The 15214-nt window shown below is 42.3% G+C and overlaps 1 protein-coding gene across 2 annotated transcripts; it reads right to left on the reverse strand.

Moving 5' to 3' along the window:
* Nucleotides 1-2353: 2353 nt before the first annotated feature.
* ZBTB43 (zinc finger and BTB domain containing 43) lies at nucleotides 2354-15214 on the reverse strand. Of its 2 annotated transcripts, XM_079962152.1 has the most exons (3): nucleotides 15081-15212; nucleotides 13924-14120; nucleotides 2354-9172 (listed from the first exon to the last, which is right to left on the reverse strand). In XM_079962152.1, the coding sequence occupies exon 3, from the start codon at nucleotides 9158-9160 to the stop codon at nucleotides 7769-7771; it is 1392 nt and encodes a 463-aa protein (XP_079818278.1). In that variant the 5' UTR covers nucleotides 9161-9172; nucleotides 13924-14120; nucleotides 15081-15212; the 3' UTR covers nucleotides 2354-7768. The 2 variants fall into 2 exon arrangements, with proteins under 2 accessions (XP_079818278.1, XP_079818277.1); XM_079962151.1 differs by lacking the exon at nucleotides 13924-14120 and having other exon boundaries at nucleotides 15081-15214.

A 15214-nucleotide genomic window follows, 5' to 3' on the forward strand; every position in this document is an offset into this window, starting at 1 on the left:
GGCTTGGTGTGTACTTAAAAATCAGTATTTATGTGGGTGTTTACACTGTGGATTTCTATGGTGTAGGGTAAAAAAGTTGCATTATGCTCCAGAAATTCCTCTCCTTTAGGAAATGTGAACTATACAGTATAAATAACTTTCACAACTGTTCAACGTGGTAGAATTTCCAAAGTGTCTCAGGTACATCACTAGCAAGCCTGATTATGAAGCGTAAAGCAAAGATTTCACACAGCTTCGAATTAATCATGTAGATATTTTCAGTAAGAAGAAAAGTAATGTTTCTAAACACATCACACCAGCTGAGCAAATCAGCAAAGGCCAGAAAGGCAAACCAAAAGGTTAGGTGATGTTAACTAAGACCTCATCTCAATAGACCTTGTAGGATGCTTCTGTGATTTGAAAAATATTTATGGCCATATTCAGCAAGCAATATAATGCCACATGATTATAGTACAATTAATCCTACCATAAACAGCCTAATCTCAATTTTGCTTCAGGATTTGGTTATATCAACAGCTAGGTCAAAACGTTGACATGGTACTAAGAAAGGGGTTTCTTTTGTTTTAAATGTTTAAATGTGTATAATTTACATTGAATCCCTATTCTAGCTTTTCCTACAGGTTTTCTACATGCTAGACTTGAACTATTCATGCACAACAGATCATATATATATATATATACAGCACACAATATCCCCTCTGTGAAGAAACTTGGAAAGGGCACTGAATCAACATGTTCACTATTTCAAAACTGTGTAGAGCAAGAAGGTTCTTATGCACGAATATTGAATTTACTGTGGATTTAGCAAAGTGACCTGATTTAAGTTGAAGTTCACCCACTTTGTTTGGAAAGCAAACATTCTTCTTGGTCCAGAGCACGGAATGTCAGTTATGACAGCTGTATAGAGGGCAAATTTGTTGAGACTGGATATATCTTTTTAATGTTTTGGAAAGAAACTTCCAAATATGAATACCCTGACAAAATGGGGAAATTAAATTCCGTTTGTTGTGACTACAGTGTTAAGTTACTTATCCTTGTATTTTTCCCTGTATTCATTTGAACATTGATGAGTGGAACTGGACATCTTTCCTTGAGGCTAGTCTTCATGTTGTTCACAATGGTATCACATTATTTTTGTGCATATCAGAAACCAGTTATCTGCCACCTTTCTCCCAACACTTCTGCCACCTTGTGCCCTGCACCATCTCCCAAATTGTTCCAGTGTGTTTGGCGAACCCCCAGAGCAGATTTAGTAGGCATGCAGGGGGCAAAAAGGGAGGTAACATTCAATTGCACAAGGAGAAACCTTGCACTGATGGAAAATTCACCATAGTGCAACGCTGAACGTAAGCAAATGTCATAACAGCACCCTCCCCAAAGAATCCTGGAAACTGTAGTTTACCCCTCAAAGATCTACAATTTTCAGCAGCCTCAAACTACACTTCCCAGGTGTGTTTTTTATGTAGGTTTGTGCTTTAAATGCATGGTGTGTAAGCAGACAAAAGCTTATCTATTGCTTCTCTTTTCCTGCTTTTCTCACCAGGCTCTGTACGTAACACAAAAATACAACAAAGCACCCATTCTGATACAAAATTTAGCACAAGCCCAGGCTTCAATTTCCATTTTAAAGTCACTTCTAATCAGAGGTGTTTCAGAGTGGTAGTCACGTTAGCTTGTTATAACAAACACACAAAGCATCTTACAAGTTGTAACTTTCTTTCCACTTTGAGTCAGGTTTTTTACTTAAGAACTCACTTGATAGCCATAGGTGACGAGGAATTCCATGTAGGCGAGTATCCAGGCTGGTGGATGAAGGGTGCATTGGCCCATTCCTCCTCTGCCAGCCCATTTGGTTCCTGTGTTAGCCAGAGGAAGTAAAGTCCCCTCTTCCATGATTGGCATGGAGATACAACGGAGTTTGATGGAGAGGGGACCAAGTGATCCATTCTTCCTCTGCCAGTCCAACTGGTCAACTTTTTTTTTTAGTAATCTAAGAGCAGAAATCAGGGTGAAATTCAATTCTGTCTTCCCTTAAAGACAGACCTACCTAACTTGCATTTTTTGAAACAAGCAATCAAAAATGCAGGTCACCTTTCAAATTTGCACTTCTCCTAATTTTGCAATGCAGTTCTTCAGTTCCATCCAGCATGGAAATCAGGGTTGGTATTTTTCTGGAGGGAGGTGGTGGCAGGATAGTAACATTTGTTGGTGTATTTACAAGTCTAGCATAAGCTTTCACAGACTTCCATCCTGCAGCAAGTTCATTAAGCCACAATAAAGTTTTCAAGACCTATAATGTGTATTATCAAGTGCAATGATATTTTTGATAAATAAATGTAAAAATCCAGGGGGGGAAAAGACAGATAACATTTATTAAAACATGTTATACAAAAGACCAACAGACTCTTCTATAAGAAGAAAACAATGAAACAGTAATGTCACATAAAACCATGCTGTACATTATTAGGACAGCAATATTAAAAGAGATATCAAATTATCCATCCTTTGCAATATAGGTGTAACAACTCACAGAAGATCAACAGGATATGGAACTGTAATATTACAAGTGACAATGCTTTTGAGGGGGAATTTTTTTAGAGGAACAAGAAAGGTTCACCTCACTCGCATATGAACAGTTACATTTATTTAAGAAACATAGTGGAGCCCAGAAGGGAAAGTTGAAGAAAAGCAGCAGTAGCTGATGCAGGAAGCAGCTTTCAAGCAAAGAAGTATGACAATGACCTTGCTTTAAAAAGAAATGTTAATATGCAAATCATTTTTCAGCTCTTTGCCTTCAGGGCTCCAGCTGCTAGTTCTAATGATTTTAACTATCCAAATTAAATAGAAATATTTGAATTAAAATGTGTATGCTTACAGAATGTATGAACATTCCACTACCAGATAAAAACAAATATTTTTTAAAATAGACTCTTATATTTAGAAATAGCATCTGCCCTAAAACATTCAACACATAAGATTTGCCACTTTGAAGGGGTGGGGAATTCCAGAAGCAGTCTTTACAGTAAATCTACACTCTTTTCAACTTGTGAAGCATGCTGTGTTAGCAAAGTGTTGACAAATCACCCGTTAAGCACTCAGGGTCTGTGGTTAATACCTCTTAAAATCCTTTAAGGATCAGGAAAAAGAGAGTTCCCAAACCCAGCAGTTTTAGCTTCACAAATCAGCATGAATATAGTAAAGGTAAAGAGACCCCTGACAGTTAAGTTCAGTCGCAGAGGACTCTGGGGTTGCGGCGCTCATCTCGGCCGAGGGAGTCGACGTTTGTCCACAGACAGTTTTTCCAGGTCATGTGGCCAGCATGACTAAGCCGCTTCTGGCGAAACCAGAGCAGTGCAGGGAAACGCCGTTTACCTTCCAGCCAGAGTGGTACCTATTTATCTACTTGCACTGTGTGCTTTTGGACCACCAAAAGCTATAATGAAATAAAGTGATATACTATCCTAGTTGCCCTTTTCAAGACTCAACTCCCATCTGCACTATAAAGCAAAACCAGTATCATACCACTTTAAACAGTCCTGGCTTCCCCTAAAGAATCCTAGGTTAACAATCAATACCTCTTCCCATAGAATTCCAGGAAATGTAGTTTTATGAAGGGAATAAGGGGTCTTCTAATAACTCTCAGCACCTGCAATCAATTACAGTTCCCAGGATTCTTTGGAGGAAGCCATAACTGTTTAAAGTGGTATGATGCTGTTTTAAATCTATAGTGCAGATGGGGCTTTACTTCAAATGTATCCAAGGGCTTTTTCTCCCCATTTCCCATCCTTACCCTGGTGCGCTTCCATGTTGTCTGGTGCTGACTAGAGTTGTAGTCCAATACATTTTGAGAGCACCAGGTTGAGGAAGGTTGCTCTAAAACTGAAGCACGTCCCTGATACCAAAGCATTCTATACAATTTCAAAGTCGTGTTTCATTTTTGAATGTAAGTCACATAAAGCACCCCAAATATGACAAGGATGGTAGTAGCATAAAATTTTTACAGATTTGTTGGCAAGGCATCATTAGTTAGCACTTCCCTTATTAATAAAGGGAACTTAGCATAGCATGGTGGTAAATTATATTGCTCTTTCATCTCCCTTATGCACAAAATTATGGGCCCATGAACAGAACTGTTGGGAGGGGTACAAATTCCAAGCTTTGGGCCTAACCTTTCCCAGTAGCTACTTGTGGTAGAATTTCCCACACAACCCAATAGAAAGGGCCAAAGAATAATGACCAGTCAACTATGTGTAAGCCAGTCAGTTTGGAACTGCCGCCATCAGGAACTTAACACCATCACACCCATTTTCTGAACTGGCCCAGGATTGCAGTCCAAGTTCCTGGAGAGAATATCCCCCCCCCCCATGTATTTAACACTGAAAGTGAAAATGGCAGTATTCACACATCATGGTGAACCATAATTAACCTATAGCTCCTGATTTACTCCTCCTCCATTAGCACAAGTCAAGAGCAAGGAACCACAATCTCTGAACAGCGGAACGTGATTTGTTTTGCTCCAAAACAAACCACAAAGTGAAACTAAGGTTTGTTGTTGGTTTACCAATCACAGTCTTGGTTGGAGAAAATCAAGACAGGTTGACATACCACTAAGCCAAGGGGAGAAACGAAGCAGGTGCCATTGGGATACCATGACATGAGAACTGGGACAGTGAAAGGTTCTTTTATATCTTACACTCCAGTAGGAAACCCCTTACCATCTTACCTACATTTCAAAGCTCTGTAGTCATAGGTTATTCAAAAACTGTTCCTAAACTCAATTGACCTCTGTATGTCCTGTCCAGAGAAGGCATCAAGCTAATAGAGGGAGATAATCCAGCCAATAAGTCTATATGCACAAGTCCTTATGAAGCAAAAGGAGAACCATTTGCTTCCCATCTATGGTGCCTGTACAGAAGAACTCCCCAGTGGATTAAGCAAAACAGCTTTTGTGGCAGGCCTGAAGGAACTCTGGTTTGGAGTAGGGTTGTCAGACCTCTGCTCCAGTGACTCTTGTAGCTGATTAACATGCAACATTTAAACAGGTGAGGTTTCCCCACTCCCAGTTCTCCATTGCAGGAAAAGCTTTGCCTGCTTAAATGTGTCACATCAAGAAGCAGTTAAGAGCACAATAGCAGGGCAGGTAGAAAATGTTGGCAGTCAGAATGGGGCAGGTTGAGCCTTCCTTCCATTTGCTATGGCTAGATTGGCAGCACAGAGGAAACGATTGAGTGAGGTCACAGCGCAAGGAAAGCTGAGAAATGCTGTGGTGAGCCATAAGAGGTACAGACCCTCTTTTCCCTAACAGAGCCCAAAGAACAGGAGCAGGGAATATTTGAGCTACAACTCCAATCAGCCAGCAACCATGGCCAATGGTCAGGGATGATGGGAACTGTAGTTCAGCAGCAACTGGGTAGTCCAAGTTTCCCCACACCTGCAAATAAAATGGCTTCCTGGAGATTCTAAGGCAATAAGGATTTTTTTTTAAAAAAGAAGACAAAACTAAAAGCAGACCCTTAGGATCAGTTCTTCTTACACAAACCCCAGACCCTGTGCTCATATAAACCAAAAGCTTCTTATCAATATAAAATTTCAAGATTGAAGACAAGGAAAAAATTGAACGGACAACATGAATAAGAAAACAAACCAGAGGGAATATATATATCTATCTTGGAAGTTCTAAAAAAAACATTTAGAAATGGTTTTTGTTTTGTTTTTAAATACAAAGTGCTTCTATACATTTAGCAGGTTACAGTGTTAGCAAGAAGATCCCTGTTGGGCTAACTTGTTTGGTAGGGTTCAAGTTAGTGACAGCCATTTCCACCCTGGTGTGCTGCTGAGCTCATCTAAGCAGGGAAAACAGCAGATTATTTCTTGTTGCATGTGCCAACAACAACAATATCATAAATGGATTGCCGATGACTGAGGGGGGGAAAGATATATCAAAAATTGATCTTGTGTTGATTTAGAAAAGCTTTTAACATGTTTTTTTGTAAGTAAAAGCCATTAAATAGTTCCACCAAAGGAGAAGTTGCAGCACTACAACCTTACCAAACAACCAAACCCATATTTGTGCCAGACACTCATATTCCAGGCCCAGCTTATCACATGAAAAGTTTGTTTAAACTCTGTAGTTAAGGGAAGAGGGTAATAACCCCAGAAATGTTTGCCTATGTGAATATGCACAAGGTCCACCAATCTCCCCACCTCTTTTTCTATCCAGGCTGAAGTTTGGGGGGGCGGGGGCAGAATGACATGCCTTGGCACTAGCAAGCCTCCTTGGCACCGGCAGAGTATTCTGTTAAGGAACACCTCATCTGCCAATCAACATATATGACAACCTCTGTCCACAGCAAATATGGGGGATTTCTGCACCCCAATTACTATCAAACAGCAGCACAAATGCTTTGACCATTCCAAGTTTCTTCCATCTTGTGCATTCACCCTGTAGTTGGGGTGACAAAAGGAGTGAGAAGGAAGGAATATAACAGCAGTTCTAGTTTTAAAAATTTAAAACTACTTGTGGTTACAAAAAAAGGTATCCAGTGTTTAAAAATTCTTCCTTCACAGAGGATAAGAATCATGTTCAGAAATCCACAAGCTGCTTCCAGGTTTGGAGATGTCCGCACAGCACCGTTGGGGAGCATCCAGCAGTAGCCATTCTTTGATTCTTAATCATCAAGCAGCTTCCTTAGAGAGTGATACAGAGTAAGTTCCTATAGAGCTGTTTCCCCAGCCTCAGTCCCTCATGGCTCCCCACCTGAGTTAAGTGAGGAGATCAGTACCAAAAGTGTTCATTGCAAACTGTGACACAGAATTCAGTACATTGGATTTTGTTCTCTGAAGTCCTGGTACCTAACCAACACTTCCCAAAGCAAATACCCCAAAACAGAAAAAAATGAAAACTGGACAGATGTCTGCCTGGAATCTCAAGTGCCAGAAAATCTCCAACTGGGGAGCAAACATGATACTCACTATTGTGGCAGCCAAAAGTGCAGACTGGCTAGCTGTATGAGGCACAACAGGGAGAGGGGTTGAGGAGTTGGAGAGAGATGAGGTTATAGTTTAATCTGTCTCTATATAAAGTGTCCATCACAAAATAGCCAACTGCTTTACAAAAGAATTAAAAAATAAGCATGACGCAGAATCACTCTGCCAAGATAAACAGAGCCAGTCAATGGAACTCAAAGCTTGACTGATTAAAAAAGCAGCCACTTGTTAAAGCTGTCGGCCCCTGAAAGTTGTCTAGCAACTTGTGTTAAAGTATCTATAATTGCCCCTTTGGTTCATAAAAGGTAACTGCTCATATATCTATTTGGCTGAACAAAATCACAAGGACTTCTGAACATGGGACTACAGTCATCCAACCAAGGCGCTCAGGATGTGCAGCTATCTATATGCAGACTCACTGAGAGCAGAGAACACTAATGAGATGAGAGGGAACCCCTCTCCTCAAGTGCTACCAAAACACAAAGAATAATAAATAGCAATAATTATAATTACACTAAAGTACCGCCACTCAAACTTGCCTCCTTACTTGTAGCCTGGGCAGAATTCCCTGCTTGCCTCCACAGGTGATCCCACTTGTGCTATAGGATTTTTTTTTTTAAAAAAAAAAACAAACCATCCAGAATCTCAGCAGCGTAGTACATGGCACACTCTGTGCAACATATACATTCTGTGTTACTCTATGATGCAGTTATGTAATCTGGTTCTCTCTGCCTTTTCCCTTCCCATACACCCTCCCCACCCCACTGCCTGGCACCTTTTTTCAATTCATATCAGTAGTGTTCTGCTCCACCTTACAGGCTTGGTATGACTTTGTACAAGACGTTACATGCCGATGAAAACTGTCCCTCCACATGAACCTTTTCCCACAAATGTTGCACTCATAAGGCTTGATGCCTGTGTGAATTTTCATGTGGCCAACAAGGTGGTGCTTCATTTTGAACTTCTTACCACACACGCCACAACCGTAAGGCCGCAGGCCGAGGTGCATGCCCATGTGGCGGTCCCTCTGGCTTTTGTGGGTAAAGCTTTTGCCACACTGGCAGGGGTAAAGTTTGTCAGCTGTGGAGAACCCAGACAGGGCATTTTCTTCCTTGATCCCCGAGGGAACGTCCATGCTATCTCCATAACCTGCAGCAACCCCAGCGTCCTGTCTCTGAAGGCTGAGTGTCCCATCAGCCCTTTCCCCAGAAAACTCTTCCATGGAAGAGCCGTAGAAGTCCACTTGCTCATCGTAATTGCTTTCATTGGCTTGCTCACCAAACTCTGTCTCCATCTTTTTTTCATTGACACGAAGGTCTTCGGGGCCAGACGTCGGGACAGAGTGGCTCACTTGAATGGCATTCATGGATTCAGACACCTGCTGCTCATCGTAAGGGCCATGTACCTCCACCCCTTCGCAGTCCTGCACAAACCTCTCTGTCTTCACATGGATCCACCGCTTGTGAGACATGATGCTCGGTTTGCTGTAAAGGGGCCTGGCGTACTGATACTCAGCACTGTCGCTTGCTCCTTCCTCTCCATCCTGGCTTGTCATCCCTGTGCTCAGACGGTCATGTTCTGTTGAAGAATTGCTGGGGAGATACTCATGTTCTGTGAGCTGAGACAACAGTTCATCTTTCGAGCTTTCCTCTTCATTTTCACCATCCTGCACTTTGTGGAAGTCTGCCTGCCCCACAGACCCTATCTCAAAGCTCTCCACCAGGCCATTGTAGTTACTGCTGCTGGGGGACTGGTGGTCACTGGCACGATTCAACTTTTGACAAAGGACGGAAGGGTTTCCTTCCAGCACCTCAGTGCATTTGTCTACCACGTGCCACATCTGAAGAAAACTTGCCGCTGTGAGGTAGCTGACAATCTCTGGCGCAGGCATCACCAGGCGCCCAGTGTAAGTTGACAGAAGGATGTTCTCAAACACTCTGGGGTTCATGACGTCAGGCAGAACAATCCGTCGACTGTTTTTCAAGAGCACTTGGTCGCAGAAGTAAGGGGAGCTGGCTGCCAAGACAGCTTTGTGGGCTCGGAACAAATGTCCCTGAACAACAATAGAAACATCACAGAGCTGCCCTTGCTGGCGTTGCTGGTTCAGCTTCTGCAAAACGGTGCTACAGAAGTCAGGGAACTCCACTCTGAAAGAATTTGTTCCAGGCTCCATTTCATCAGTGTGCTGCAAAAGATAAACATTGGTTTTCAAGACTATGAAAGTGGACCCAACTTTGCAAATAAATAAATCCCCCCAAATGTATTAGCACATGTGTGTGTGTGTGTGTGCGCGTGCGCACACACACACTTTTTACAAGCCTTTCATGTCCATTTCTGCCATTCTGAAAACCTGAAAGAACCAACTTTCTCTATGAGTTTTCAAAATTTGGATCCAATTGCGACCTGCCACAGATGAATGGCTATTTGCAAGTTTGCAGCTATTTGCAAACTTGAAGCAGATTTTCTCCATCTCCACTTTTCAGTACAGTGGAACCTCTGGTTTACGAACGCTTCTGGTTACGCATGCGTTTGGTTACAAGCTCTGCTAAACCGGAAGTAGTAGTTGCTCTCGGTTGCAAACTTTGCCCCAGGATGCGAGCGGAAGTTGCGCAGTGGGAGGCGCCATTAGTGAAAGTGCGCCTCAGGATAAGAATGGTTTCAACTTAAGAACGGACCTCCGGAACGAATTAAGTTCATAACCAGAAGTACCACTGTACTGCAAGCTTTTGTACACATAAAATATTTTCATTCCAACTGTCTTTTAGCAGTCAAACATTAGGAGAGGGCAGATCCACTTAAATATTATGAGCTCTGAGTACTTTGGGATGGGGCAGGCTAGAAACCCAAATAAATGCATAAATATGCACCAAAGATTCTCACAAGAATGCACCCATGAAAGGACTATAAAATGGAAGCTTTAGTGGTAGCAATAGTAACACAAATGCTCAGAAGGGTCTAGGGCAGACTTTGCCAACCTACTGCCCCTCCAGATGTTTTGAACTACAATCTGCTTCCAATAGCTAGGCATAGCCAAAGGTCAGAGGTGATAGAAGTTGTAGTCCAAAATATCTTGAGGGCACTGGGCTTTGAAAGGCTGATCTCAGGTGACAGCTTGGAGTTAAGGCATGGGGAGAAAAGCCACTATTTCTATATGTCTACATCACATTTTATTGGCACTCCAAGGGGAAGTAGGGAGCTGGGGTTTTCTCAGCCCTGATCTGCATCTCTCTCAAATTACAGGTGCTGTACAATCTGGTACTAGAAACATTCTAAGTATATATAGCAGAAAAAAGCAGATATCAGTTCTTGTTTCCATCCATATTAAACCCTCCAACCTTTACTTTAAGAAAGTCAGTATAATGCATGGGATCTGCACAGAATACAAGTAGCTGAGGCTAATTAAGATAAGGATTAAAGGTTGGTTTAACATCTTAGAACAAGTAAAGATCTTCTCTGATTTTGAGAATCTAAGATCTAAGCCCTGCAGTGGCCCTGAGGACAATAGTAGTACAGGGGTACCCAGTGTATTGCCTTTCAAATGTTACAGACTACTGTGCCCATCTTTCCTTTCAATAGGCCTTGCTGCCTGTCACTGTTGGGTGCTATAGTCCAGAAAAAATGGAGAGGCACCCCGCTCACTATTGTTGGATTAGGGTAAAGCCTGCTAGTCAACTGACTGGTCAATTATTGTCAGATTTCCAAGAAAGACACTATAAACAGCTTATCTTATTTGTTCTTGTTAGCAAGAGAAGGAGTGAGGGACACCTTTGTCCCCTAGCCCTGTAACTGTCTGAAGCAAAGAGCAGTTGGAGCAGCTTCTCCCATTTGACACCTGATATGTCACTGCAAGTGTCTCCAGACACAGTTGACAGAGCAGGTTTGTTTGCTGTTGCTCTAGAGGATAGGGACTCAACAGGTTCAAATAACAAGGAAGGGGACTTTGACTAAATGTTAGTAAAAATGTCCTGACTTTATAAGCTACTTGGCAATCTAACAGACTGCCTGGGATCTGCCTCCATCTTCTAACGGACTGCATGGTAGCCTTTTTTTTTAATTAGTGATGTGTAATGGGATTTTCCACATGAGAAGGAGGGTTGCACTGGATGACCTCTGAGATCCCTTCCAGCTCTGTTTCTATGAGAACATAAATATGCTGTTCATGTTTTATAAGCCTAGTAGTTTTTGTAAATCAGTGTTAAGTAACAAATGGGCATTGCAACAAAATGTTTAAGAGTATCTTCTGCCCCTTCCCATGAGTGTTCCTGTTCAGGTTTCCAGCCAGACAGCACTTCCTCCAGGATTTTCTAAACAGAAAAGGCAGGTGCTGGCGGCATGAAGCTGCAAGACAATTACTTGTCATGACACCTAAAGTTCACATCTTAGGAGTAAGTACTAAAAAAAGGAAACCAACAACAACAACGGTATATCAGTTTAGCACCTTTTTGATTTAGGGTGCATAAGTTTTAAATTGAGGTCTATCAAGCTCAAGAGAAATCTGCCAAGTGTTAAATCAGAAACGAATACAAAAACTTGCAAGGAAAAAAGAATCCAAGCCAATGAGTTCTGAAATAGATTTGTCCCACTGAAGCAATAAATTATATAAAAGGAAACAGGGCTTAGGTTCAGGACCTGTGCTGAGAAGCCTTTGGGAGCTGGGTTTGGCTTCAGCTCCCTGTCCCTGCTTTATCTGTCAACATCACATTGGCTTATATCACAAAATGGAACTTTATTATGAAGTTAAAGTAACAATCCCTTAATAAATACAAGATAAAATAGTATACAGATATAGTATAAATAAAAAAGAGAAACTACAAAACTCTTTTTTATTTATTTTATAACACTGTTGGTGCTTGATAATAATAATAATAACATCATTATTATTATTTATAGTCCAGCCATCTGGCTGGGTTTCCCCAGCCACTCTGGGCGGCTCCCAACAGAGTATTAAACAGAATAAAACTTCAAACATTAAAAGCTTTCCTAACATTATCCAACATAATTCGAAGACAGCACGAACAGGTAACCCAGGTATAAATAGTAAAACCACTAGTAATCAGAAGTAATCAGGCTTCATTCCTCTATTTCTTTTCCATGTGGTCTATTTTTAAAATTAAAGGTAAAGGTAAAGGTACCCCTGCCCGTACGGGCCAGTCTTGACAGACTCTGGGGTTGTGCGCCCATCTCACTTAAGAGGCCAGGGGCCAGCGCTGTCCGGAGACACTTCCGGGTCATGTGGCCAGCGTGACAAAGCTGCATCTGGCGAGCCAGAGCCGCACACAGAAACGCCGTTTACCTTCCCGCTGGTAAGCGGTCCCTATTTATCTACTTGCACCCGGAGGTGCTTTCGAACTGCTAGGTTGGCAGGCGCTGGGACCGAGCAGCGGGAGCGCACCCCGCCGCAGGGATTCGAACCGCCGACCTTTCAATCGGCAAGTCCTAGGCGCTGAGGCTTTAACCCACAGCGCCACCTGCGTTTTAAAATTACTCACTGCTATAAGCATCAGGCACACAACAGAAGGCATCGTTTATGGTGATGCTACACCTAGGTCTCAGATTGCAGACATGTATGAGAAACAGGGGATTTAAGGAACAGAGGTAGAGCAAGTAATGACTACTCTAATGTCACAGGCAGACAAACTCTAAGCAGCTCTGAATGCATTAAGAGCATCTCTGAGGTAGAAAGGAACTTGGCTCTGTTGAGAAAACACCTGTTGCCATAGCAACAGCAACTTGCTAAATCATGAGAAAGTGCTTATGGCTTTTCTAAAGCAAAAATAAATAAAAATAAATTAATTAAATAAAAGTGCCAAGAGAAAAGGCAGCACAGTAAAACAAGATAAATAACTCAAATTCTAGAGTTTTGCTTTGGTAAAATTAAAAGACAACTAACAGCAGAACTCTTCCCACTGTCACAAGACATGCTGTTGGTCACTACATTAAATGGCTTTAAAAAGGGATTAGCCGAAAGCATGGGAAAGCAGAGGTCTATCAATCCCTCTAAGCCAGAATGACTATTTAGCAACTCCGTTTTCAAAGCCAGTATGTCTCTAAAGAACTGAGGCTGGGGTAGAGCTGTTGATCTTATGCTCTGGTTAAGGGCTTCCAGACGTATCTGGTTGGCCACTGCAGGAAGCAAGATGGTGGATTACAGCCAATGCTTTTCAGCTTCGGGTCCCCATATGTTGGACAACAACTCCCATCATCCTACAATTCCCATTGGCTAAAATAGCTGGGGATGATGGGAGTTGTAGTCCAACCTCATCCAGGGTTGAAGAACAGTGAATTAGCTTGACCTTTTGGGATCTGGCAGGGCTTTTCTTATGGGAGAGATCTGTGATTTTTTTAAAGAACTAGTAAAATGATACTTTCAGCCAAAAAAGAGGAGTTTTACTGGAAACATTTCATTGGACTTTTTGAAAGAATTGCAGGCCACATAACAATGCTAGAGACTAGTTGAGAAATCTGGGCAAACAAATTGAAACTGTATGATTTCTTGAAAAGTAAAAGGGATGCATTCCAGGAAGACTTGATGTGTATGTAAGAGTAAGGAAGGCAAGGGGATCAAAAACTAGCAATCCAAACAAACCCAGCACTTGCATCCCAAACGTACACATCAAATGGGACCATGGATCCACATGAGCTTTGCTCTCCTCCTCCTCCTCCTCCTCCTCCTCCTCAGGGAAGGGAAATGTAGTTCTCATCACCTCCCCAATTAATATAAAGCAGCCTTTGCCAACCTTGTTTCCTCCAGATGTTTTCAACTACAACTTCCCATCTGCTGCTGACACAAAGCAGCAGAGTGAGTAAGAGACTGAGCTGTGAACTTGAAGCTTTCCAGTTCAAATCTTACCAAAAGCCAGACAGCTATAAATATTTCACTGTTCTCCCAAGTTCAGTCAAACCCCTGTTTGCAATATGGAGATAATACTGACCTACCTTAGAGGGTCATTAAGGTCCACCTTTTAACTGAGATATCTCATGCATACATGATTACTCAGAATAACTTAGCTGGGACTTCTAAGAAAGTTGGTTTGCAGCCACAGCATTACTAATACTCAACACTTTCTGGGGAGCAGCTTAATATGAAATAGAAGCCTCAGAGGATTGGATAAGGGGTTCATCTAGTCCAGCTTCTGCTTCCAGAGTAAGCAAAAAGAAAAGAGAGGGAGGGAGGGAGGGAGAAGAGGCATTAGGAGAAAACTTCAAAAGTGCATAGGAATCAGATTTTACAAGAAGTCACTGTGTTTTTAGATACAACAAAACCAGTTGCTTCAGAGGAATTGCTTAAGCAGCGTTGCATACCACATGATAAAAAGTTCATTGCTACATGATAAAGGTTAATTTATCAGATAGCATGCAACACTGTTTAAGCAGCTCCTCTGCAGAAGCTAGTTTTGCTGTCTCAAGGATGAGTCTCTTGATTCAAAGTGCATGAGCACTAAAAATTATTATTACACACCTCTTGCAAATGAAGGAAAAATGAAGGAGGACATGATGGTGAACACTCTTCCCTGTTGGTTTTCCCCACCTCCTAAATGCGTAACATGATACAAGTCAAATTCTTAGTCTTCTGTGTAAGCTAAAGTATTATTCTGATGTGGCAGCAGCTGTCCAAGGTTCTCAGGCAGGCAGGAGGTTCTTACCACCACCGTACCTAGGCAAAACAAATATTGAACCTGAGCTCTACCACATGCACAGGCACATGTTCTGCTGGGTGGCATTCGAGATAGACTGCTTCTGGGCAGGGAGCATCCATTAAACTCTGGGGGCTAATAGATACACCCCTTTCTCGTTAGCCAGACTAAACACACGCACGCACCACAGAAATGATAATACTAATAAAAATGACATCAAGGAGAAAACTCTGTACCACTGCTTCGCACCCCACCCGAGCAACACTGCTTTCCGGAGGTAGACTACCTCTGAACAAGAGGGCTCCATTAAAAAAAAAGATGCTCATGACATCTCTCCCGCCCCCCCACTCCCTCCCAAAATTAGTGTTATTTCCACAGCATCGTTACCTACACTTCTCAGGAATCCTCACCCCCACAAAATAAATAAACACTGGCCTGATGGACAGGAGAACCCCTCACCTGACCAGGGGGGAAGGAGCCTCGGAGTGGGGCGTCGGGCGCTCCTCTTTCACATGGTGGACGAGATATCCGTGCTTCTCCTTCTCTTGCTGCTCTCGCAGCTCCGCATCCTCTCCTCCAGCAGCAAGCAAACC

This window comes from Podarcis cretensis (assembly GCF_951804945.1).
Source record: "Podarcis cretensis genome assembly, chromosome: Z".
In the NCBI taxonomy this organism is placed as follows: Eukaryota; Metazoa; Chordata; class Lepidosauria; order Squamata; family Lacertidae; genus Podarcis; species Podarcis cretensis.

Bases quoted from the DNA above. Each gene is read 5' to 3' on its own strand.
- ZBTB43 (XM_079962151.1), bottom strand. From the start codon at position 9,160: ATGGAGCCTGGAACAAATTCTTTCAGAGTGGAGTTCCCTGACTTCTGT.